Raw genomic sequence first — 27,101 nt, 5'->3', positions numbered from 1 at the left:
TAAGGGACCTAGTCTAAGAATATTTCATCGGGGCGACAACACATGCTTCGGGGGTACCTCAGCAATATAAGTCAAATAAGGCAACCATGAGGAGGATGGAGTACAGCGAATGAACACCCAAGTTCATTAACACCTACAGGTGGCGAACCTGCTAATGTTTCCACAAGACTGTCTAGAATAGCCAGTGGTCGTCATCTAAACTCCGCTAGATGACTCAATCAAACAACAACGAGGCCTCTCATCTGTTTATTACACACCAACTGTCTACCCATGTTCTACCCAACATATTAGTAGATAAAAATATACATTTGTATACATAGTTTAAAGAAAACCTGTATAGCATGCTTTAATCAACACATATATCACATAACAGATGAGGCACACACACACATAACACATATCTCATAAAGAAGTAAGCAGATCTATAAGATAGAAGAGAGTGAATACTCATTCACACATAACACAACCAAATATATACACATAGCACGTATTTTTATATAAAATACTTCGTATTATTGTATTAGAAGAAATAACTACACACTCACTTATAAACAACAATATACTTAATACACTCGAACCAAACTCGTATTATTATTGTGTTTAAGAAAGTTAGTATACACTCACTTGATCAGAAGATGATCGGACAGCACTACGGCTTATAGAAGTAGTAATCCACAGCAGATCTGGAAGATCTTCTCGAAAATCGAACTTCTCGCGGGCAGAGCTTCGACTCGGGAACCGCACTTTTCGGGATCTTCAGGATCTCGGGACTTGCCTCGGGGCTAGAGTATGATACCGGGACCTCGGGATAGCTTCGGCACGAAAAACGATGCAAAAGACTAGAGAGAAGAGAAGAAAATGAACAACAAAGAAGGCTGTCTTCGGATCCTTTATATAGAGGCTGGAAGCCTCAATTACGCGGGGCGTACAGCAGTACGCAGCGCGTACTGCTTCAAGTTCGTAAGCGCATGCGTCATCCGAAGCCACTTGCTGCGATGTCGACACCCTCGGAGTACGCGGGGCGTACTCGAGTACGCAGCGCGTACCTCGGATCAGATCAATGACTCCTTCGGATAATGCTTCCGAATTTTGATTTAAATATAAATACAAAATGATTAATAAACTTCGGAAATTCATAACTTCTTCATACGAACTCCGTTTTCGACGTTCTTTATATCCACGCGAAGGTGAGACTACGCTCTACAACTTTCGTTTAGACTCCGTCGGCTAATTTCGACTTTATTTTTATTAATTATTTTTAATAGGCCGGGACAGAAACTTTCGTTATAAATTCATAACTTCTTCGTTTGACGTCCGTTCTCGCCTAACTTTTTATCGTTTCAATACCAACAATGAGATCTTCGATTCTCATTTAGATTGCTTCGGCTAACAACCGCTCGATCTCAAATCGAGTAAAACAGGCTGTATATCGCTAAGCCGGAACTTCGATAAATCATAACTTCCTCATACGAAGTCAGATTTGGGCGTTCTATATATTTTCGGAAACCTCGTTTCAACTACTACAACATTAACCAAATATATTAAGTTTATTTTACACTTAAATTTTGACGCTTATTTTTATTCTTAATTAATCAAACCACATAATTAAGCAATTAAGCACAAAACACACAATACTCAAATAATACAATCTTATTATTTCAAAACGGGTTACAGAGGTTAACCTAGACTATTACATTGCTACAAATGGCAAGCCCGAAACACAGGCGTTACAGTAAGCTACCTTGCCAACCCTGGTAATGATCCTGAACGGCCCAATATAACGGGGACCCCATTTTCCCCTGTTCCTGAAGCGGATCACACCCTTCCAAGGCAGGACCTTCAGGAGTACCATGTCACGGACCTGAAACTCTAACTTGGAGTGGTGCCGGTCGACATAACTCTTCTGCCGACTTTGAGCGGTCTGCAGTCGCTGCCTGATCTGCTGAATCTTCTCGGTAATCTACAACACCACCTCCGTCCGACCTATCACCCTGTGACCAACCTCACCCCAACAAACCGGGGTGCGACACCTCCTGTGACATCCCTAATTTCACGGCCAGAAAAGACCGATTTGTTTATGCTTTGTTTTTAAAATCAGAGTGATCATTTAAAGAAAATTGTTGCGGAAATATGATAAGAATTTATCAAAGCATTTCTTAAAGAAAAGTATTTTCATTATATAACAAAATCTCGGGATGTCATGTTCCGATACAGACACATAAGCATAAACAGAACTTACATTTATTTACACTAATGATTTACATCTCCTTTAATCTCTCAGTGAATTATGTCTTCGTATTGATACATATGATACAAAGAAAACTGAGTGGGTCAGGCATGGGAGCCTGGTGAGCATATAGGGTTTTCAACCCACAATAAATCATTTATTATATTCAATCATCAAACAATCAACCCAAATACCCATCCCCAATATCTCCTTTATTTCTTAAGGTTTTACCCTAAGAACTAATTATCCTTTATTCATTCGTTCCTAAGGATTTACCTAAGGATTTACCTAAGGTTTTACCCTAAGAACTAATTCGAGCTTGTAAGCTTGATTCCCAATCCTCTGAAGGACTCTAAATGGTCCAATAAACCTTGGACTCAACTTTCCCCTTTTACCAAATCTTATAAGTCCCTTCCACGGCGAGACTTTAAGCAAAACCGAATCTCCAACCTCAAAAGTCATCGGTCTTCGCTTCTTGTCAGCATAGCTCTTTTGACGATCTTGAGCTGCTAACATTCTTTCCCTAATTATTTTCAACTTTTCAGCAGTTTGATGAACCAACTCCGGTCCCATAAACTGCTTTTCCCCAGCCTCAAGCCAACAAGACGGCGTACGACACTTCTGTCCATACAAAGCTTGATAAGGTGCCATCTTAATGCTCGAGTGAAAACTATTATTATAGGAAAATTCTACCAACGGTAAATGTTCATCCCAATTACCTAGGAATTCCAAGGTACATGCTCTCAGCATATCTTCAAGTGTTTGTATCGTTCTTTCACTCTGACCATCAGTCTGCGGATGGTAAGCTGTGCTTAAACATAACTTGGTACCCATTTCCTCTTGTAGACTTTTCCAAAACCTTGAGGTGAAACGGCTATCACGATCCGATACAATCGTTAACGGAACACCGTGAAGCCTCACAATTTCCTTCACATAAGAATTTGCAAGCTTCTCCATAGACCATTTCTCCCTGGCCGCTATGAAATGTGCACTCTTAGTGAATCGATCAACGACCACCCAAATCATGTCGTGACCATTCTTTGTTCTGGGCAGTTTAGTGACAAAATCCATAGCAATGTCTTCCCACTTACCCATAGGCACAGGCAATGGTTCTAAACTCCCGTAAGGTTTCTGATGTTGTGTCTTGACTCTCGCACAAGTCACACACTCGGCCACATACTTTGCAACATCAAGCTTCATCGTCGGCCACCAGTAGTAGGGTTTCAGGTCCCTATACATTTTAGTGCTACCCGGATGAATCGAGTACATGGTCTTGTGAGCTTCTTCCATCAGAAGATCCCTAATTCCTCCTGACTTAGGTACCCAAATACGATCTTGGAATACCTTCAGTCCATGACCGTTAGTACCAAACACCAACGTTTTACCCAAACGTTCCTCCTTTCGGTCATTTTTCTCAGAAGCTTCCTCTTGAGCTTTCTTTATACTTTCCACAATGGTCGAGACAACTTCAATTTTCAACGCTCTTGGCCTCTTCCTTTCAAGATTGACTTTCCGACTGAGAGCATCAGCAACAACATTAGCTTTACCGGGGTGGTAAAGTATCTCGCAGTCGTAGTCTTTAAGTAATTCTAGCCAGCGTCGTTGCCTCATATTCAATTCTTTCTGATTAAAGAGGTATTGGAGACTCTTATGATCAGTGAAAAGTTTGCACTTCGTGCCATAGAGGTAATGCCTCCATATTTTCAGAGCGAAAACTACCGCTGCCAACTCCAAATCATGAGTCGGGTAATTCTTTTCATGCTCTTTCAACTGTCGAGACGCATATGCTATCACCTTTTCTCTTTGGGTCAAAACACAACCCAATCCAACACCAGACGCATCGCTATAAACAGCGAAGTCTTCGACTCCATCGGGTAGAGAAAGTATCGGTGCCTCGCATAGCTTCTTCTTTAACTTCTCGAATGCTTCTTTATGCTTCTCACTCCAAGCATAAGTAGCTCCTTTGTGGGTTAAAGCTGTTAATGGAGTAGCAATCGAAGAAAAGCCTTGGATAAACCTTCGGTAATATCCGGCTAATCCTAAAAAGCTTCGAATCTCCGTGGGACTTTTCGGTTGTTCCCACTTCGTCACAGCTTCAATCTTCGCTGGATCAACCATTATCCCTTCTTGGTTGACCACGTGACCCAAGAATTGGACTTCACGAATCCAAAAACCACATTTGGAGAACTTCGCATAAAGCTTCTCCTTCTTCAAAACTTCTAACACTTCTCGCAAGTGCCTGCCATGCTCCTCCTGGCTTTTCGAGTAAATCAGAATGTCGTCTATGAACACTATCACGGATTTATCAAGGAACGGGTTACAAACCCTATTCATCAAATCCATGAACGCTGCTGGAGCATTAGTTAGTCCAAACGACATAACCAAGAACTCGTAGTGTCCATATCTAGTTCTGAATGCAGTCTTCTCGATATCTTGCTCTCTTACTTTTAGCTGATGATATCCTGACCTAAGATCGATCTTCGAGAAATAGCTCGAACCTTGCAATTGATCAAACAGGTCATCAATCCTCGGCAACGGATATCTATTCTTTATTGTTGCCTTGTTCAGCTCTCTGTAATCGATGCACATTCTCATACTTCCATCTTTCTTCTTTACAAATAACACCGGAGCTCCCCAGGGCGATAAACTAGGTCTAATGAAACCTTTGTCCAATAACTCCTGAAGTTGCATCATCAGCTCCTTCATCTCCGTCGGTGCTAATCGATAAGGTGCTTTTGCTATTGGCGTGGTTCCTGGTAACAAGTCTATTCTGAACTCCACTTGTCTATCAGGTGGTAATCCAGGAAGATCCTCGGGAAATACTTCCGGATAATCACACACCACTGGAATACTCTGCATCACCTTCTTTTCTTTCTTAGCATCAATCACGAATGCTAAATATGATGTACATCCCTTGGTCAAACACTTTCTGGCTTTCATTAGAGAAATGATTCCAGAATTTACTCTGCGTTTGTCCCCATATACCATAAACGAATCTTTCCCAGGCGGGTTTACCTTAACTATCTTCTTCTTGCACAAAATTTCGGCATCATTGGCGCTAAGCCAATCCATTCCCAAGACGATGTCGAAACCATTTAGTTCGATAGGCAATAATTCCTCGAGAAACTTATTCCCATTAAGGTCGATCAAGACGTTTTTCATACGATGGCTAACAGGTACAAACTTGCCACTAGCTACTTCGACTAATAAAGCATTATTTAGTCTATCAACAGGCAAAGCTAGCTTTCTACCAAACTCATGCGAAATAAAGGAGTAGTTGGCTCCAGAATCAAACAATATATGAGCAGGTAATTCGCTTACGAGAAAGGTACCTGAAGCGACATCAGCTTCATCTTTCGCAGCCTCAAGTGTCATCTGGAATGCTCTCGCCTTTGGCTTTGGTGGAATGTTGGGCCTAGCTGCCTCCTTCTTCTTCGGACAGTCTTTCAAAATATGCCCCTCTTCATTACACCCAAAACACATCCTTTTGTTGTTCGGACATTCATTGGCAAAATGTCCAACCTTTCCACACTTGTAGCAGGTTACATCCTCGCTACATTTCCCAAAGTGCTTTTTCCTACACTTATCACACCACTTCGCTTCGCCTCCTTTTCCTCCAAACTTTTTCGAATCAAATTTCGAAAATTTACTCTTCTTACTGGAACCAGATGTTCCTTCAAACTTCCTTTTCTCACCAACCTCAACCTTGACGGTGGTTCTCCCCTTGATCATGTTCTCCACAGACTTGGCAGCCCAGATAGCTGCCTCTAGAGTAAGTGCCTGACGTACCGGCACCTCGTACTCCCATGGAAGTCCCTTCGCATACCGATCCACCTTTGTCAACTCGTCTGGAACGATACGCAAGGCAAACTCCATCTTATCGGTGAAGTTATTGGTGTATTCATCTACTGACATGCTACCCTTCGTCAATGTCAGAAACTTGTTCTCCAACTCCAACAGATTTTGAGCCGAGCAGAACTTGCGCTTAAACTGCACCAAGAACTCTGCCCATGACAATTGCAGTGGCTCGCTAGGGCTTAAGGTCTTCCCTAGAGTGTTCCACCAACGAACGGCTCCACCTCGGAATTGTCGCACGGCATAGATAGTCTGCAACTTGCCTCTACAGCCACATGTCATAAAGGCTAACTCCATTTCGGAGATCCAATCCATAACCCCAATCGGATCCTCCTTTCCATTGAAGGTCGATGGTTTACAAGTCAAAAAGTCCTTGTACTTGCATCCCATTCCATCATTCCTTCCATCATGGTTATCTTGCCTAACTATCGGTGGGTTGGCTGGACCAACAGACCCACTGAAGTTTCCACCTTCCGAGTGCCCTTCATTCAGTTCAGGCTCTTCCACACGAATCGACAGTTCTTCACGATTTTGTTGAAGCAACCGTCTAGTTTCATCCATCTGACGATCCAACATCGTCTGAATCATCAATTGCACACCAGCCATGGTTATTGGCTCAGGTGCTGCTGCTACGACAGGTATTGGCTCAATCACTGGTGGTTGATTCCTGTTTTCGTCAGCATTTCCAACTCCACTTCTTGTTCTCACCATTTTGATCTACACCGAATAAGGTGAAATTAGATCCTCAATCATGATAGATATTCAAATCATCCTTATCACTCCGAAACGTTTACATGCTAGTTCCAATATCGTAGACGTACGCTTAGAATCCTACACACATAAGGTTTCTAGATCCGGTCGGCAACAGACCATAGATCCGAACAAATAATATCATATATGGCAACATATAACATTTAGCACATAAATCATTTTAGGCAACTTTCCTAAAATAAACTAGTGCTCGTGTCTAAATCACAACAGACACACATCTCAAAACTTCACTTAGCATTCTAAGTTTAAGTCTAGAAATCCTACAAATTCCTAGTTCGCTTAAACTAATGCTCTGATACCAACTGTGACATCCCCAAAATCTCGGCCAGAAAAGACCGATTTTCATTTATGCTTTTAAATATTTTCAGAGTAAATCCTTTTGATTTGAAAGAGTTGCGGAATTTGTTCCCAAAAACAAAACATGATAAAACATTGTTTACCGAAGCATTTCATAAAAGAAATGTATTTTCATTATAATCAAAACTCGGGGTGTCATGTTCCGATACAGACCAATAAGCATAAACGAATACATTACAAGTCATATAACAAATATAAACATATGCAGACTTGTAAACAAAACAACTTGATGGTTCATCCATCTCATGCCCTTCCGCCACTACCTGTAATACAATTAAAACTGAGTGGGTCAGGCTTGGGAGCCTGGTGAGCATATAGGGTTTTCAACCCACAATAAATATCATATTTAATTTTCACCAACCAACAATAACCCAATTACCCATTCCCGTTATTCTCACTTTAATGTCCCTAAAACAACTAACATAAGGGACCTAGTCTAAGAATATTTCATCGAGGCGACAACACATGCTTCGGGGGTACCTCAGCAATATAAGTCAAATAAGGCAACCATGAGGGGGATGGAGTACAGCGAATGAACACCCAAGTTCATTAACACCTACAGGTGGCGAACCTGCTAATGTTTCCACAAGACTGTCTAGAATAGCCAGTGGTCGTCATCTAAACTCCGCTAGATGACTCAATCAAACAACAACGAGGCCTCTCATCTGTTTATTACACACCAACTGTCTACCCATGTTCTACCCAACATATTAGTAGATAAAAATATACATTTGTATACATAGTTTAAAGAAAACCTGTATAGCATGCTTTAATCAACACATATATCACATAACAGATGAGGCACACACACACATAACACATATCTCATAAAGAAGTAAGCAGATCTATAAGATAGAAGAGAGTGAATACTCATTCACACATAACACAACCAAATATATACACATAGCACGTATTTTTATATAAAATACTTCGTATTATTGTATTAGAAGAAATAACTACACACTCACTTATAAACAACAATATACTTAATACACTCGAACCAAACTCGTATTATTATTGTGTTTAAGAAAGTTAGTATACACTCACTTGATCAGAAGATGATCGGACAGCACTACGGCTTATAGAAGTAGTAATCCACAGCAGATCTGGAAGATCTTCTCGAAAATCGAACTTCTCGCGGGCAGAGCTTCGACTCGGGAACCGCACTTTTCGGGATCTTCAGGATCTCGGGACTTGCCTCGGGGCTAGAGTATGATACCGGGACCTCGGGATAGCTTCGGCACGAAAAACGATGCAAAAGACTAGAGAGAAGAGAAGAAAATGAACAACAAAGAAGGCTGTCTTCGGATCCTTTATATAGAGGCTGGAAGCCTCAATTACGCGGGGCGTACAGCAGTACGCAGCGCGTACTGCTTCAAGTTCGTAAGCGCATGCGTCATCCGAAGCCACTTGCTGCGATGTCGACACCCTCGGAGTACGCGGGGCGTACTCGAGTACGCGGCGCGTACCTCGGATCAGATCAATGACTCCTTCGGATAATGCTTCCGAATTTTGATTTAAATATAAATACAAAATGATTAATAAACTTCGGAAATTCATAACTTCTTCATACGAACTCCGTTTTCGACGTTCTTTATATCCACGCGAAGGTGAGACTACGCTCTACAACTTTCGTTTAGACTCCGTCGGCTAATTTCGACTTTATTTTTATTAATTATTTTTAATAGGCCGGGACAGAAACTTTCGTTATAAATTCATAACTTCTTCGTTTGACGTCCGTTCTCGCCTAACTTTTTATCGTTTCAATACCAACAATGAGATCTTCGATTCTCATTTAGATTGCTTCGGCTAACAACCGCTCGATCTCAAATCGAGTAAAACAGGCTGTATATCGCTAAGCCGGAACTTCGATAAATCATAACTTCCTCATACGAAGTCAGATTTGGGCGTTCTATATATTTTCGGAAACCTCGTTTCAACTACTACAACATTAACCAAATATATTAAGTTTATTTTACACTTAAATTTTGACGCTTATTTTTATTCTTAATTAATCAAACCACATAATTAAGCAATTAAGCACAAAACACACAATACTCAAATAATACAATCTTATTATTTCAAAACGGGTTACAGAGGTTAACCTAGACTATTACATTGCTACAAATGGCAAGCCCGAAACACAGGCGTTACAGTAAGCTACCTTGCCAACCCTGGTAATGATCCTGAACGGCCCAATATAACGGGGACCCCATTTTCCCCTGTTCCTGAAGCGGATCACACCCTTCCAAGGCAGGACCTTCAGGAGTACCATGTCACGGACCTGAAACTCTAACTTGGAGTGGTGCCGGTCGACATAACTCTTCTGCCGACTTTGAGCGGTCTGCAGTCGCTGCCTGATCTGCTGAATCTTCTCGGTAATCTACAACACCACCTCCGTCCGACCTATCACCCTGTGACCAACCTCACCCCAACAAACCGGGGTGCGACACCTCCTGTGACATCCCTAATTTCACGGCCAGAAAAGACCGATTTGTTTATGCTTTGTTTTTAAAATCAGAGTGATCATTTAAAGAAAATTGTTGCGGAAATATGATAAGAATTTATCAAAGCATTTCTTAAAGAAAAGTATTTTCATTATATAACAAAATCTCGGGATGTCATGTTCCGATACAGACACATAAGCATAAACAGAACTTACATTTATTTACACTAATGATTTACATCTCCTTTAATCTCTCAGTGAATTATGTCTTCGTATTGATACATATGATACAAAGAAAACTGAGTGGGTCAGGCATGGGAGCCTGGTGAGCATATAGGGTTTTCAACCCACAATAAATCATTTATTATATTCAATCATCAAACAATCAACCCAAATACCCATCCCCAATATCTCCTTTATTTCTTAAGGTTTTACCCTAAGAACTAATTATCCTTTATTCATTCGTTCCTAAGGATTTACCTAAGGAATTGGCACGAAGTCCATTGCTGCCAAAAATTTATCCATCAGATACTAAATTCATATCTATCCGGTGCTAACTCCACAGTCACCAAGGTTTACTCAACAGGCACGAAGTCACATCGTCACCAGGGTTTATCAAATGGGCACGAAGTCGCATCGTCACCAAAGCTTACTCAATAGGCACGAAGTCACATCGTTACCAAGGCTTTACTCAATAGGCACGAAGTTACATCATCACCAAAGCTTACTCAATAGGCACGAAGTCACAGTGTCACCAACTATTCCATCTACCCATGTTCTACCCAATATTTTTGTAGATATAAATACAAACACAGTTTAAATCATTTAACACCCGTATAAAAACATCAATTCCTAGCCCATCTCAAATAGACAAATAATATATAACACATAGCACGTATTTCATAGCTAATACTTTATATTTATGTGTTAGAAGAAAGTAACTATACACTCACTTGATCAGAAGATGATCGGACAACACTACAGCTTGTAGAAGTAGTATTCTTGGGTACATCTGGAAGATCTTCAAAAAAATCGGGCTTCTCGCAGGCAGAGCTTCGGCTTGGAAATTTCACTTCTCGGGATCTTCAGGGCTTCGGGACTTGCTTCGGGGATTCGGAATATTTATTGCATGAAAATCGAGGCAAACAGGAGAGGGAGAAGAGAAAATGAGCAAAGGAATCGACTGCCCTCGCATTCTTTTTATAGGGTGCTGAATCTGGGATTACGTTGGGCGTAAATCTTGGTACGATGGGCGTACTCAGTATGCTGGGCATACTAAGCCTTACGTTGGGCGTACGCGACATCATTACATGCGTATGCACTCGAGTGACATCATTGCATGCGTAGCTGAGGTGGTTCCGAGTACGCTGGGCGTACTCGATTAAGCAGACTTCAAACTTGCGTAACTTTTGCATATGAGCTCCGTTTTTGACGTTATTTATATCCACGCGTAGGTGAGACTAAGCTCTACAAGTTTCATTTACACTCCGTCGGCTAATTTTGAGTTTATTTTTATTATTATATTTTTAACAGGCCGGGACAGGAAATATCCGTTAAAAATTCATAACTTCTTCCTCCGACGTCCGTTTTCGTCTGTCTTTTCACCATTGCACTACTAATAATGACATCTTCGATTCTCGTTTAGATTGCTTCGGCTAGAATTCACTCGATCTCTTAATCGAACTTCGGACTACACACTTCTAAGCTGAAACTTAGAAAAATCATAACTTCCTCATACAAAGTCAGATTTGGACGTTCTTTTTATGCACGCTCTCGGTTTAAGGAACTCTACAACATTCATTTAGATCAATAAGGATAGATATATCTCTAACATAAATTCACATTTTACATCATTCAGCGTCGTGCCGGTTTTGTCGCGAAACTTCGACAGGTCATAACTTCTTCGTTATAACTCGGATTTCGGCGTTCTTTATATGCATGGAAACCTTGTGACATATACAACAACTTAGTTAAGATTATTCATTCTAAATAATCTTATATAAAAATTCATTTTTGATGCTTATCGTCTCTAAATTGACTAGCACTAATCTACGGGCGTTACACCTCCACCCGTACAACAGATCGAATGGTGGGGCTCCAAGGCTTGAATGATTGCTGATTTTGTAGGCGAACTCCACAAGCGGTAGGTGAGAATCCCAACTCCCACCAAAATCAATGACACACTCCCTCAACATGTCCTCGAGGGTCTGAATAGTCCACTCGCTCTGGCCGTCTGTGTGCGGGTGTAATGTTGTGCTGAAGTGCAACCGCGTGCCCAGCTCCTCATGAAACTTTTGACAGAAGCGAGAGGTAAACCTGACATCCCAATCAGAGACAATGGAAACGTGAACCCCATGACGATATACGATCTCACAAACGTACACTTCGGCCAATTTCTCAGCCGATGAGCTCTCCCGTATGGCCAAGAAATGGGCACTCTTGGTCAATCAATCCACGATGACCCATATAGCATCAAACCCCTTCGCCGTCCTCGGTAACTTGGTAATAAAATCCATCGTGATATGTTCCCATTTCCACATGGGTATCTCCAGGGGCTATAGCTTGCCATGCGGCTTCTGATGCTCGGCCTTGACCATCCTACAGTTCAAGCACCTCTCGACGTACCAAGCGATTTCTCGCTTCATACACAGCCACCAATAGCTCAAATTTAAATCCCGATACATCTTGGTGGCCCCGGGTGAATAGAGAAATGAGACGTATGACCCTCCTCCATAACCGTCTGCCTAACCCCACCCGACATTGGAACCCAAACCCGACCGCATAGGGTCAATAGTCCCTGACTATCCTGCACGAACCGGGTATTCTCACCCTTGATCCTCTCTAGCTTCCAATTTTCCGGCCGTATGCCCTCTACCTGGGCATCCCTGATCAAACTCACAAGCGGAGAATCCATCGTTATCCTCATACATACCGAGGGGGTGGAAGACCCAACTGACTTGCGGCTCAAAGCATCCGCAACTACATTCGCTTTACCAGGATGGTAAAGGATCTCGCAATCGTAGTTCTTGACTACATCCAGCCACCCGCGCTGCCTCATGTTCAGGTTTGGCTGATCCATGATATGTCTCAAGCTCTTGTGATCCGTGTAAATGGTACAGTGGACCCGCTAGAGATAATGTCTCCATATCTTGTGGGCGAACACCACCGCCCCCAGCTCCAATTCATGTGTAGGGTATCTCATCTCATGCGCCTTCAGCTGCCGTGATGCGTAGGCTATCACTCATCCTCTCTGCATGAGGACCGCCCCTAAAACTGTGATGGATGCATCATAGAACACCATGAAATCCTCAACTACATCTGGGAGTGTCAAGACTGGTGCCTCACACAAATGTTGACGAAGGGTCTCAAACGCCCTCTGCTGCTTGGGGACCCACCGGAAATCCACCTCCTTCCTCGTCAGACGAGTGAGGGGTACTGAAATCTTGGAGAAATCTTGTATGAACCTCCGGTAGTACCCTGTCAATCCCAGAAAGCTCCTAATATATGAGGGAGATTTCGGAATCTCCCACTACATAACCGCCTCGATTTTAGCAGGATCGACCAAAATCCCCTCCTAGTTAACGATATGTCCAACGAACTGGACCTGTCGTAACCAAAACTCACACTTCGAGAACTTGGCGTACAACCGTTCACGTCTCAGAACTCCCAATAGCTCTCGCAGATGCTCCTCATGCTGCTCTCAGGTCTTGGAATACACCAAGATATCATCTATAAACACTATAACTGAATGATCAAGCATCGGTCTGCAGACCCGGTTCATCGGGACTATGAACACTGCTGGCGCGTTGGTAAGCCCAAACGGCATCACCACAAACTCGTAATGTCCATAACAAGTTCGGAACGCGGTCTTCTCCACGTCCACCTCTCTGACCCTGACCTGATGATACCCAGACCTCAAGTCTGTCTTGGAAAACTAAGATGCGCCTTGTAACTAATCGAAGAGGTCGTCTATCCTCGGGAGTGGGTAACGGTTCTTCACTGTTAACTTATTCAACTCCTGGTAATCAATGCACATCCGGTGCGAACCGTCCTTCTTCCGGAGAAAAAGAATCGGCGCTCACCATGGAGAACTGCTAGGTCGAATGAACTGCTTGCCCAGCAGTTCCTATAGCTGCGATGACAGCAACTTCATCTCTTGTGGTGCCAATCGGTACGGTGCCTTAGCGATAGGGGCCGCACCTGGTACCAGGTCGATCCTGAACTCGACCAGCCTCTCTGTAGGTGTCCTTGGCAGCTCCTCCCGAAACACATCTGCAAACTCCCTGACCACCGATACATCGGAAACCGAAATCTGATCCCTGACTCGTGTATCTACCACATACGCTAGATAACCCGCACACCCGTGCTGAATGTACTGTCAAACCCTGGCAGCTGAACAAATCCCTGATCCCACTCTGGTGCCCACACCATATACAATCAGTTCTCCCCCTCTTGGGGTTCGAAATACCACTCGCTGGCCCTCGGAATCAATTATAGCACTGAAACGACCCAAAAATACGACCCAAAGATTTCAATTTTTATTATAACAGGAACCATGAAACTGAGTATCACATAAATAAACCATACGTTGCGTGTTTCAAAACATAATAAAATATTGTGAGAAAAACTGTATCACAACTGTATCCAAACATATCAAGAACTGAATCAACTCCCAGGACAAAAACTGAAGCTGTGGTGTGTGCAATGCCATCATCCCGAGCTCTTCCCTTTGCTTGCGGAAGTACCTGAAACCAAAACTGAAACCGTAAGCACGAAGCTTAGTGAGCTCCCCCAAATTACCACATATCATACAATACATAATAAGCACATACTGGGCCTTGCCCACTGGCTGGGACCCCGTCCCCTGCATCGGACCGGAGTCCGGACTAACTGACTGGGACCCAGTCCCCTACATCGGACCGAAGTCCGAAACTGACTGGGACCCCGTCCCCTGCATCGGACCAAAGTCTGAAACTGACTGGGACCCCATCCCCTACATCGGACCGAAGTCCAAAACTGACTGGGACCCCGTCCCCTGCATCGGACCGAAGTCCGGACTAACTGAACACAGCATAGCATAACATATCAACTAGCATAAACACATAAATCATGTCTGAGCCACGAAGGCGTCAAACATACTAACTACTGCATTGGACCGAAGTCCAGAAACTACTGCTAACTGAACGGGCCGGTCATTGTGGCCTTTGACCCGTTCCTACTGGAAGGAAACTCACCTCGTGAACTGGCTGCTGTGTGTGTATGGCTCTGGAAACTAACAGTTGCAGCTCCGGTATCTCCCCGCCTACAAATCTATAAACACACCCAATCAGATGCTAATCACTGCACTGGGTAAAATGACTCTTTTACCCCTAGTCAAGGTCAACTCTCCCAGTCAAAGTCCACCTACAGTTGACCTGACTCGCCGAGTTGGGCCGCCAACTCGCCGAGTCCCTAGTCTCACTTTTCATCCCTACTCGTGGCTACTCGTCGAGTATGACATCGACTCGACAAGTACCCTCTTGATTCAAAAGCTCGGGCAATCTGCATCCGTCTCGCCGAGTCATATGAACAACTCGACGAGTTGTTCTTCGATCTAAGAAGATTGTCTTGGACTCGCCGAGTTATATGAACAACTCGTCGAGTCTCTCCATTACTGAGTCTAACCTCCGACTCATTGAGTCCACCCTATTGCTCGCTGCCCTCCACTCGGAATCACTCAAAGGGTAAAGATCGGGGACCCGCGACCTGACTCGCCGAGTCCAAAGAACGACTTGCCGAGTCACATGCATGCAGATTCTAAAAACTCGATTATGCTCAAAACCACCACGTACAATTTATAGATCTTAGGTTCTAAGGCTGATCCACCACGTAAAGTTTCCAACTTTACGTGTACATACGCATGAAAAGGGATATAAAGGCTAAAGAGGCACTTAGAAGAGTAGATCTAGGGCTATCATGCAAAATGGCTCTATAAAGGTGATAGATCTACGATTTTGGAACTGAAACATGGCTAGATCTGAAGGCTAATCAATCTAATGTGATCTCTCTACTAAGAACAAGCTAAGAAATGGATAAAAGAGGCTAAATATGCTTGTTAAAGAGAAATCAATCATAGAAACAGAAGGAAATCGGTTAATACCTCAGTAAACTCTGAAATGGGTGCAAGACCTTGGATCTTCTTCTTCTCCTTTGGATCTAGCCTCCTTCTTCTCTTCAAAACTTCAAGATTCACACAAGAAATGCTCAATAACTCAAAGAAATGATTAGGGTTTGCTAAAGGATGCTCTGAGGGTGAAGGGGACGAGTTTGGGGCTCATAAAGTGGTTTAAATAGGGTGCAAACCCGGGGATTTAGGGTTTCTACCTGGCAGGCAGACTCGCCGAGTCCGGAATATGGACTCGCCGATTCACCGAGTAACACGTGCTCGAAATCTCGTCCCTACTCGCCGAGTCGGGCCATAGACTCGCCGAGTCCCTCTCGAAAACTTCAAAATAAATGCCACGGAAGCAACATACTAGAAATGGGGCATTACAAGCACCGAACCGACTAAGCCAATCCATTCCTACAATCACGCATACCTCCCCCATGGGGATCGGAATCAAATCTATCGGAAAGGACACCCCGAAAATCTCCAAGTTACACCCTCGATAAACTGAAGAAGCAAAAACCCCGTGTTCATTGCCGATAGACACTCGCAATGGACAGCTTAACTCGCCCATTGGCGCACTGAACTCCCTACTAAATGACTGAGATACGAAGGATCGACTCACCCCTGAGTCAAATAAGACCAAAGTAGGCAAAGAGTTCACTAAAAAGTACCTAATCATAGGTACAACAGATAAGAATACAGAAGATATGGTAAATGAGAAAAAGGACAGAAACATACCACCAACCACGTCCGGAGCTGCCTTGGCCTCCTCGGTCGTAAGCTGAAAGGCGCGCCCCTAAGCCTTCGGGGGCTCTACCCTAACCGGCCTCCAATAGGTAATCCTCAGTGTAGTTGGCGCTGGAGCCTGCACTGGCTTGGCCACCAGCTGCTTCTTCACGTGACCAACTTGATGACAATGATAGCATATCCTCATATCCGAGGCAGGGGTAGACTGGCGGCAATCCCTAGCAAAATGCCCCTCCTTGCCACACCTGTGGCACCCGCTACTAGATCGACAAGCTCCAGTATGACCCTTGTCGCACTTTCCACAAGTGTGACCCTGCTGACTCCCGGTCCTAGAATCAGCGGTCTTAGACCGCTTCGACACGGGCTGCGACTGTACCAGGGCGGCCGCTGCTCCCTCAACTGCAGCTCGATCTCCAACTAACGCCGCCTAGCGGCCTCCTGTAACTCCAATAGAGTATCACATCGCTGTGTGGCAACAAACTGGCGAATATCAGTCTTGAGCATGCTCAAATAACGTGTCATCTAGGCCTGCTCAGACGTGAACTCAGGGCAGAACATCGCCCTCTCAGTGAACATGCGGGTGATCTCCGTCACCATCTCCCCATCCTGTCTCAGACTCAAAAATTCTCGTGCCAAATGTTACCGCTCGACCCATGGAATGTAACAGGTGCGGAACATGCCTCGGAACTGCTCCCAAGTAACCGCAGCTCTCTGCTCATACGTGTATGACCCTATCGTCAGTCTCCACCAGTCCTTGGCCCCAAGCCTCAGCATGTTCAGGGCGCACCTGACCTTCTGGTTAGTAGGACATGAACACGTGAAGAAACAACCCTCCACATCGGATAACCACCTCATGGCTCAGATAGGGTCCTGTGTACCGTCGAATGTCGGGGCTTCGTGTTATCGAAGTCCTGGTACTGGAAACCCCTACTGACTCATCCCCCTGCCGCTGATACAGCAGATGCAGCTGTTGCGGTGGCTGTCTCAGCAAGGGTTGCATAACACTCATCAAAGTACTCCACCATGGCAGTTTTAATCGACCCAAACATCTCTGGTAACTGTGCCCGGAAGGCAGCAGCAACCTCATCCTGTAGGATCTCTTGAATCCTGGCATCCAACTTATCCTTACCCATGTGTATGTAACGCCTGTGTTTCCGGGCTTGCCATTTTTAGCAATGTAATAGTCTAGGTTAACCTTTGTAACCCGTTTTGAAATAATAGAAGTGTATTATTTGAGTATTATGTGTTTTGTGCTTAATTGCTTAATTATGTGGTTTGATTAATTAAGAATAAAAATAAGCGTCAAAATTCAAGTGTAAGATAAACTTGATATCTTTGAATAATGTTGTAGTAGTTGAAACGAGGTTTCCGAATATATATAGAACGCCCAAATCTGACTTCGTATGAGGAAGTTATGATTTATCGAAGTTTCGACTTAGCGGTATGCAGCCTGAAATACTCGATTTGAGATCGAGCGGTTTTTAGCCGAAGCAATCTAAACAAGGATCGAAGGTCTCGTTGTTGGTATCGAAGCGATAAAAAGTTAGGCGAGAACGGACGTCAAACGAAAAAGTTATGAATTTATAACGAAGTTTTTATGTCGCGGCCTATTAAAAATAAATAATAAAAATAAAGTCAAAATTAGCCGACGGAGTCTAAACGAAAGTCGTAGAGCGTAGTCTCGCCTACGCGTGGATATAAAGAACGTCGAAAACGGAGTTCGTATGAATAAGATATGAATTTCCGAAGTTTATTAATTATTTTGTATTTAAATTAAATCTTTAAATCCGGCATTATCCGAAGGGGAGTCAGCAGTCCGATCTGAAGTACGCCCCGCATACTCCGAAGAGTGTCGACACTTCGGATGACGCATGCAGTGACGATTTCGGAGGCCTGTACGCCCCGCGTACTCCGAGGCTCCATCATCTTATAAATAGGATGCGAGGGCAGGCGAAGCCCCAGTATTATTCTCGAGCCCCGAGGCAAGTCCCGAGATCCCAAAGATCCCGAGAAGTGTGGTTCCCGAGTCGAAGCTCTGCCCGCGAGAAGTTCGATTTTTGTGGAGATCTTCTAGATCTGCTGAGGATTACTACTTCTGCAAGTCGTAGTGTTGTCCAATCATCTTCTGATCAAGTGAGTGTATACTACCTTTCATAAACACGATAATAATACAAGTATGGTTTGAGTGTATTAAGTAAATTGTGGTTTATATGTGTGAGTGTGTAGTTACTTTCTTCTATAGCATAACTATGAAGTATTGTATACGATATACTTGTTATGTGTATATTTTGTTGTTATATGAGTGAATGTATATTCACTTTATCCTATCTCATAGATCTGATTTGTTTCTATGAAATACGTGTTATGTGGGTATGCCTCATCTGTTATGTGGAATATATATTGAATGAGAATGCTATACAGGTTTTAAACTATGTATGAAAATATATATATTTTTATCTACTAATATGTTGGGTAGAACATGGGTAGATAGTTGGTGTGTAATAAACATATGAGAGGCCTCGATGTTGTTGTTGTTGATCTAGTTATTTAGCGGAGTATGGATAACGACCACAGACTCTTTCTAGACAGTCCTATGGAACGCTAGCAGGTTCATAACCTGTAGGTGTTGTGAACGATGTGTTCACCGATGTACTCTATCCCCCTCATGGTTGCCTTTAGGATATCCATTGTTGAGGAAACCCCTTAGCAGTGATGTTCGTCCTGATGAAAATCCTAGATTAGGTCCCTTGAGATAGATGTTGTTTTAGGGACGTAAAGTGAGGATAACGGGAACGGGTAATCGGGATAGTGTTGGTTGGTGAAATTAAATATAATTTATTTATTGTGGGTTGAAAACCCTATATGCTCACCAGGCTCCCAAGCCTGACCCACTCAGTTTTAATTGTATTACAGGAAGTGGCGCAAGGGCGTAAGATGGATGGATCATCTTGTTGTTTTGTTTACAAGTCTGTATATGTATATATTTGTTGAATGACTTGTAATGTTTATCGTTTATGCTTTATGATCTGTATCGGAACATGACATCCCGAGTTTTGATTATAATGAAAATGCATCTCTTGATGAAATGCTTTGATAATTATTGTTTTATCATGTTTTGTTTTTGGGAACAAATTCCGCAACTCTTTCAAATCAAAAGGATTTACTCTGAAATTATTTTAAAAGCATAAATGAAAATCGGTCTTTTCTGGCCATGATTTTGGGGATGTCACAGTTGGTATCAGAGCATTAGTTTAAGCGAACTAGGAATTTGTAGGATTTCTAGACTTAAACTTAGAATGCTAAGTGGAATTTTGAGATGTGTGTCTGTTGGATTTTAGACACGAGCACTAGTTTATTTTAGGAAAGTTGCCTAAAATGCTTTTATGTGCTAAATGTTATATGTTGCCATATATGATATTATTTGTTCGGATCTACGGTCTGTTGCCGACCGGGTCTGGAAACCTTATGTGTGTAGGATTCTAAGCGTATGCCTACGTTATTAGAACTAGCATGTAAACGTTTCGGAGTAATAAGGATGATTCGAATATCTATCGTGAATGAGGATCTAATTTCACCTTATTCGGTGTGTAGATCAAAAATGGTGAGAACAAGGAGTGGCGTTGGAAACGCGGATGAAAACAGGAATCAACTGCCAGTGATTGAGCAAATACCTGTTGTAGCAGCAGCACCAGAACCAATAACAATGGATGCGGTGCAAGCCATGATTCGGGCTATGTTAGCCGAACAAAGGGATGAGATGCGACGGATGTTGGATAATAGGGATGAACCTATCATACCTGTTGAGGAACCCGAATTGATTCCCGAGCAATCGGAGGAAGGGAACAATAGTCGCATGATGAGTCAAGTTGGGACTCAAGGGGAACGAAGGAACAATCCGGAAAGGAGAAACAACAGGGATGGGCGAATGTACAAGAACTTCTTGGGCGCCAAGCCGCCAAGTCTTTCTGGAAGCTCGAAGCCCGTTGAGATAATAGATTGGATCTCCGAAATGGAGATGGTATTTGAAAGTTGCGACTGTAGCAACAAACAGAAGACCGTCTTTGTGGTTAGACAACTGAAGACTGGAGTCTTGATTTGGTGGAAGTTGTTGGTTGATACTTTGCCACGAGGAGAAGCCCTGAAAATGTCATGGGAGGAGTTCTTGGAACAACTAAGGGTGCAGTATTGTTCAGAGATAGATCTGATTGATCTGAACAATGAGTTCCAAAACTTGAAGAAGGGGAAAATGAGCATAGATGATTATGCTACTGCATTCACTGAGAAAATGAAGTTATTTCTGTACCTAGTGCCAACGGAACTCTCCAAAATTGAGAGGTTTGCTAATGGACAGCCTGCCGACTTTGGTCCGACAGTCAAGATGGCAACTACTCTGAAAACAGCTGTTCGTGCAGCTAAGAATGTGGAGGCCCAGCAGAAGGAAAAGGGTCTGGAAAGGATAGATGTTGGAGAAAAGAGGAAGTTCGATGGAACTTCAGGGTCCAACAAGAAAAACAAGTTCTCGAAGTCTGGTTCGAGGGGAGGTGGAGGTGAAGCCAAGTGGTGCGACAAATGTAAGAAGAAGCATCATGGAAAATGTGAGGTAGCGGCTACGTGCTACAAATGTGGAAAGCCAGGGCACTATACCAATGAATGTACCCTCACTAAGAAAGTTTGTTATGGTTGTGGTGAGGAGGGACACATGTCGAGGGACTGCCCGAAGAAGAAGGAGGCAGCTAGACCCAACATTCCGCCAAAGCCAAAGGCGAGAGCATTCCAGATGACACTGGAAGCTGCTAAAGATGAAGCTGATGTCGACTCAGGTACCTTTCTCGTTAACAATTTGCCTGCCCAAATTTTATTTGATTCTGGAGCCAACTACTTCTTTATATCGCATGAATTTGGTAGAAAGCTAGCTTTGCCTGTTGTTAGACTAGATAATGCCTTATTAGTCGAAGTTGCTAGTGGCAAGTTTGTACCTGTTAGCCATCGTATGAAAAACATCTTAATTGATCTGAATGGGAATAAGTTCCATGAGGAATTATTGCCTATCGAACTTAATGGTTTCGATATCGTATTGGGAATGGATTGGCTTAGCGCCAATGACGCTGAAATATTATGCAAGAAGAAAATAGTCAAAGTAAACCCGCCTGGAAAATAATCGTTTATGGTGTATGGAGACAAACGCAGAGTGAATTCTAGAATCATTTCATTGATGAAAGCCAGAAAATGTTTGACCAAGGGGTGTACATCATATTTAGCATGCGTGATCGATGCTAAGAAGGAAAATAAGGAGATGCAGAATATTCCAATTGTGTGTGATTATCCGGAAGTATTTCCCGAAGATCTTCCCGGATTGCCGCCTGATCGACAAGTGGAATTCCGTATTGACTTGTTTCCAGGGACAACGCCGATAGCAAAAGCACCTTATCGATTAGCACCGACGGAGATGAAGGAGCTAATGATGCAACTTCAGGAGTTATTGGACAAAGATTTCATTAGACCTAGTTCATCACCTTGGGGAGCTCCGGTGTTATTTGTGAAGAAGAAAGATGGAAGTATGAGAATGTGCATTGATTATAGAAAGCTGAACAAGGCAACAATAAAGAATAGATATTCGTTGCCGAGGATTGATGACCTGTTTGATCAATTTCAAGGTTCGAGTTATTTCTCGAAGATCGATCTTAGGTCAGGATATCACCAGTTGAAAGTAAGAGAGCAGGATATAGAGAAGACTGCATTCAGAACGCGATATGGACACTATGAGTTCTTGGTTACACTACTAGAAAAAAGGCCTTTTACGACGCTCATTGCGCGTCGTAAAACGCTCAGACGACGCGCAAATGCGTGTCAAGGAAGGCCCTGTCATAAAGAGAGACGACGCGCTTTTGCGCGTCGTCTATAGACGACGTGCATTTACGACGCGCATTTATGACGCGCATTTACGACGCGCGGTTACGACACGCAATGCGTATCAAGGAAGGCCCTGTCATAAAGGAAGACGATACGCATTCACGTGTCGTAACCTTACGACGCGCGTGTTAATGACACGCAATGCGTATCAAGAAAGCCTCTGTCAAGAAAGGCCATGTCATAAATGAAGATGACACGCATGTTTGCGTATCATAATTTTAAATGTTAAAAAAAAAATTTATAGATTTACTAATTTTCAAATTAAATTTGCATTTAATGCCTCACAATATAAAATAAAATATCATATACAAAAAATATAATCCATTTCATAAAATTTAATGTCTTACAATTCTATTTGTTACAATATATAAATTTACATGATGTGTAGTGGAACAAACAATGAGATACGCATACAACGGAGATGGATAACAAGACATCAAAAAGGAAAAAGAAGGGCAAAAAAGTAAAATACGAGGCCACGCATGAGAAGCTCAGCTACTTTAGCAGCAACTGTGTTACGTGCAGCATCCTTGCTAGCCTGAGAATGAGATGCATATCAAAATATCAAAGTTGTTAAGTAACTAGTTCCTTTTGTTTACTTTCCCAAATATTTTTTAAACATCATTTATCCGTACAACACTCAAAGTAAGAAGACATACCTCACCCCTTATCAGCAATGGGTTTCTTCCCTCATCAATTAGGACATAATCAAGTTCATCAACTATTGCAAAATGCAATGGTTTTGGCCTGATAAACATTGTGCTATTATTAATCCAAGAGACACTTCAAATGAAATCTGCCTTAGTAATTAGTATTAGTATGAAAAATGTGGTAATACCATCTCATAACAAGTTGCAATTACAGACGATAAAATCCCAACAAGCATCTACAGTGAAAACATATTAATCCAAGGGCAAATATGTAATTTTATGTTCATGTCTAAAAAAAAGCATACCATGGAATAAGCAGCATACGGGAAGTCTGAAACTCCATAATGCAAACCATCAACAATAAAAGCAAAAGCATTCAAAGGCTGACTAGCACTCACAAACTTTTTTCACAAAATCAAAACGCATCAGAAATATATATATATATATATATATATATATATATATATATATATATATATATATATATATATATATGTATATATATATATATATATATATATATATATATATATATATATTAACAACAAGGGTATTATAGGGAGTTTACCAAAACCCCGGTTCTAGCAATCGCCAATACTCCAATGTCCTTAGTGAACAGTGTGACTATGGAACCAAATGAAACTCCCAATATTGCAGCCAAAGTAACACCCATCACAAAACCAATCTAAAGAAAATAATAAAACATTAATTAACTTTTATAAAATAAAAACATCTTTATATATTATATAAACAAAATAATTATTAATTAACATTACAGTCAACACGAAGTATGTGATATCCTTCACAGATCTATAATTCCCTTTTGAAACCGAACTAGCAATCAACGCCTAAAACAAAACAAAACAAAAAAATGGTTAAGAAGTCAACTAACTGACAAATAGTCAAACATTTTCCTTAAACTATATGTCAAGTCAAGTCAAAGTCAACATTTGGTGAATTTATACCTGACCAGATGCAGCCAATGCATCTGTAATAAGGGAAACTGCCAACCAAACTTGCAGACATATATGATGAAGCAGTAGAGTAGAGTACCTTGAGCATTTCATTTTGTGCTGTCAGCAACTGGTCCCGCCCTTGCAACTGTACCATACTCATCTTACCAGCAAGTATGTCTGCTTCTTTCCCGCCCAGGAAATTTGTTTTCTTTATTCATTTAAGAACCAAAACCCTAAAAAACATTATATAGAATTATAAAAACTTCAAGAAAAGTCAAAGGGAATAATACCTCAAGAATATGTAGACGTCAATTCACAGGCAATTCAGCATTTAACACAGCAGATTTTATACCACACTGTCAAAAAATATATAAAAAGTTTTATTAAAATCTATAATAGGTAAAAAAAAGATTAATTTAATGGGAAAAATAATACTTGCTCAAAGTTTTAGTCTAAAACTTGTGTCAATTGTATTTGTAAATATAAAGACTTTCTTTTGAACAAGATCCAACTTCAAAATTGCAAGAATGTAAAGAAGCTTATCTCGATAACTACATTGTATCTAAATATAAAAGTAAAAGAAATAAATAAAGATTCAAGAAACTATAAAATGTATTAAAGAAATGCCCTAAAATAAGTTTGTTAAATAAGTATACAAGATTTTAGCTCTTAAGCTCTTACCCAAAATTGCTGAACATTTTTGGGGACAATTTCGTCCTTTCCATCACCAACTTCTGCTAAAGTAAGAATATAGGGATTGTGTAGATAAAGATTCTTCAAGCTTTCAACATCATCACTGCAAAAATTTCATCAGAATTAATTGAATGAAGAAATTGTAGGGGTAGAAATGGAAATACCATCTTATAAGAAGTGATAATGACACAAACAAACCTTGAGGTAGCAGCCATGAGAAGGCATTGACATCTTTTAGGAATGTGAGTTTTGAGATCTTTGAGATTCTTTTCATATCCATATGTAAAAAGAAGATCTGCCTGATTTACTAACATGAATCAGTACTTTAATAAAGAGTATTATAAATGTTACAGAAAGAAAAGAATCCATACCTTATCAAGAATAATAATTGAAAGATAATCATGAACGGATTTTGCTTGAAGAACACCTGATGAAAGGCATCTTTGGACACAAGCTGGAGTAGAAACAAAGATATAAGGAGGCCCTGACAATGCTGTCGCCTGAAAATTGGAAAACAAAAGCAAAAATTACCAATTTACCGTTGATCTTTATAATATTGAAGAACAGAATTGGATTTTGTATAAAAAATTTACAAAAACTAACCATTTCAGAGAAACTTGGTTCACCCGTTAACTGAAACTTTATTTGGCAACATCATTTTTGCAAGAGGAAGTAATGCCCCTTGAGAAATCAGAATTTGTCTCGGTTCTTCACCTTCTCCTGCAACATTTCCTAATGCTTATGCACACTGCTCTGCAACAGGCACTGAACTCTTTTTTGGATAACAATTACAAAATTAGAATTACGCCATTGAAGTGATATGAAAAAATCAAGAAATATTAAAAACTAAGTACTTAACACTAACCTCCAATTTGAGCAATGAGTAAAGGTAATGCAGGCAATTAAGCTCTTGTTTCTTTAGGTTTTCCAGCAGCTATGTTTGTAAGACACCAAGCTGCTTCAAGCAACTGTATTATGGATCCAGAATAAAAATTAAAACATATTAAAAAGGGTATGCTAAAAAGAAAGAAGGTCATTACTAATATTATTATTGTTTATTACCTGCTCATCATGGGAACTGCTCTGTAGATAAGAGGGGTATCAGATCTTCAACAAAATGGATATGAATGTGTAAAGCTTCCAGTCTTGACCAACCTGCCCTTGTCCTGTGCACCATCCATAATAAAAAGAATCATAATTTGTTTTACGCATTTGCCCCTGTTCATAATCATATACCATTCAACTATTCTTGCCTTCACTTCATGAATAATATATTTATCTGTACGCATCTTTTGGAGACCTGTTCTAGTAATAGTTATTGGCAACCAATTTTTCCTGCATAACCCAATTATTAAAAATTAAAAAATAATAATAAATTTAAAAAGTACAATAATGCCCTTATTGATACGCACCAGATGAGACTGCACATTTGCCATCTTCTTTTCATCAAACTCATACTCTTTAACAGGTACTTTTGTAGCCTTTTAACATACAACAACAATACTAGTATCAAAAATGGATTACACAAGATGAGACAGGGGCCTTGATTTGATAATCAAATATTGCAATACTTAGTGAAGCAAATAATCAAACACTTAGTGGGCAGTAAAAACTTAATTGTGTTGATTGAAAAGAAGTTTAGGGACGTAAAGGAGAAGAGGAGAACCTGAATCAACGAATCTGGCATATGGTTAGATGTTTTTACCAGAGACGGTAACAATGGTACTCATAGAGAACAAGATTAAGAAGCAGACACTACATTGATTTTCTAGAAAGAAAATGGCAAACAGTTAGTAATTGATCCAAAATCAATAATCGGCACATCACCTGCACTCGAATTGATGACATCGTTAGCTTCCCGAAACTCCAGCAACACTGTTACTTGGCCTGGACTCCAGCGACTCATCTGACCTACACCACGACGACGTCAGTTGTACCAGCGACTAATCTAATCCCAAATCTGATCTTCAACCTTCGGTTTCTAATCTTCAACCTCGAACTTGAGCCCTATAGCTCCTCACAACCCCTTGACAACCTTTGAACGCCACCTCACACCCTCACCTGCAAATAAAAAAAGAAATAATAAGAAGGGAGAAGAAGGGTTGTGATCGAGCTAGAGGAAGAAAAGAGGAAGAATACGCACATCATTTCTTTCTTCTTTCTTCTTTCTTCTTTCTTCTTTTCGCTCTCCAACTCTGGCTATAAGCGCAAGAGATATTGAGAGGAGTGAGCGGGGTACTTCAAAATTTTGGGGGATTTTCCATGTTTCTAGTGGTGGCGGCTGCTAGGTTTTACAGAGAGTAGTAGGGGAGAAAATGAAAGAAGATATTACTATTTCAAA

The 27,101-nt window shown here is 41.5% G+C and overlaps 1 protein-coding gene and 3 long non-coding RNA genes across 4 annotated transcripts; all 4 read right to left on the bottom strand.

Moving 5' to 3' along the window:
• Positions 1–22,879: 22,879 nt before the first annotated feature.
• On the bottom strand, positions 22,880–23,348 carry LOC128126594 (uncharacterized). The gene is made up of 3 exons (XR_008224566.1): positions 23,300–23,348; positions 23,121–23,208; positions 22,880–22,999 (listed from the first exon to the last, which is right to left on the bottom strand). It is a non-coding gene; the product is annotated as an uncharacterized LOC128126594 (long non-coding RNA).
• LOC128126769 (protein DETOXIFICATION 45, chloroplastic-like) lies at positions 23,348–24,434 on the bottom strand. Its single transcript, XM_052764877.1, has 5 exons — positions 24,358–24,434; positions 24,077–24,300; positions 23,888–23,959; positions 23,680–23,796; positions 23,348–23,512 (listed from the first exon to the last, which is right to left on the bottom strand). Exons 2-5 carry the CDS (start codon positions 24,176–24,178, stop codon positions 23,348–23,350), a joined length of 456 nt encoding a protein of 151 aa, XP_052620837.1. The 5' UTR covers positions 24,179–24,300; positions 24,358–24,434.
• A 767-nt stretch (positions 24,435–25,201) lies between these two features.
• LOC128126593 (uncharacterized) lies at positions 25,202–25,912 on the bottom strand. The gene is made up of 4 exons (XR_008224565.1): positions 25,823–25,912; positions 25,626–25,728; positions 25,364–25,480; positions 25,202–25,260 (listed from the first exon to the last, which is right to left on the bottom strand). It is a non-coding gene; the product is annotated as an uncharacterized LOC128126593 (long non-coding RNA).
• A 139-nt stretch (positions 25,913–26,051) lies between these two features.
• Positions 26,052–26,844, bottom strand: LOC128126592 (uncharacterized). The gene is made up of 3 exons (XR_008224564.1): positions 26,427–26,844; positions 26,173–26,241; positions 26,052–26,095 (listed from the first exon to the last, which is right to left on the bottom strand). It is a non-coding gene; the product is annotated as an uncharacterized LOC128126592 (long non-coding RNA).
• Between the last annotated feature and the right edge of the window lie 257 nt (positions 26,845–27,101).

This window comes from Lactuca sativa, chromosome 6 (assembly GCF_002870075.4).
Source record: "Lactuca sativa cultivar Salinas chromosome 6, Lsat_Salinas_v11, whole genome shotgun sequence".
In the NCBI taxonomy this organism is placed as follows: domain Eukaryota; kingdom Viridiplantae; phylum Streptophyta; class Magnoliopsida; order Asterales; family Asteraceae; genus Lactuca; species Lactuca sativa.
This window is presented reverse-complemented; position numbering and strand designations above follow the sequence as displayed.

Excerpts from the sequence above, each read along its gene's own strand:
- LOC128126769 (XM_052764877.1), bottom strand. The coding sequence starts at position 24,178 with ATGAAATGCTCAAGGTACTCTACTCTACTGCTTCATCATATATGTCTG. Across the intron at positions 23,960-24,076 it reads CATTGGCTGCATCTGGTCAG|GCGTTGATTGCTAGTTCGGT; the intron begins GTATAAATTCAC and ends GTTTTGTTTTAG. Across the intron at positions 23,513-23,679 it reads TTGCTAGAACCGGGGTTTTG|TTTGTGAGTGCTAGTCAGCC; the intron begins GTAAACTCCCTA and ends TTGTGAAAAAAG.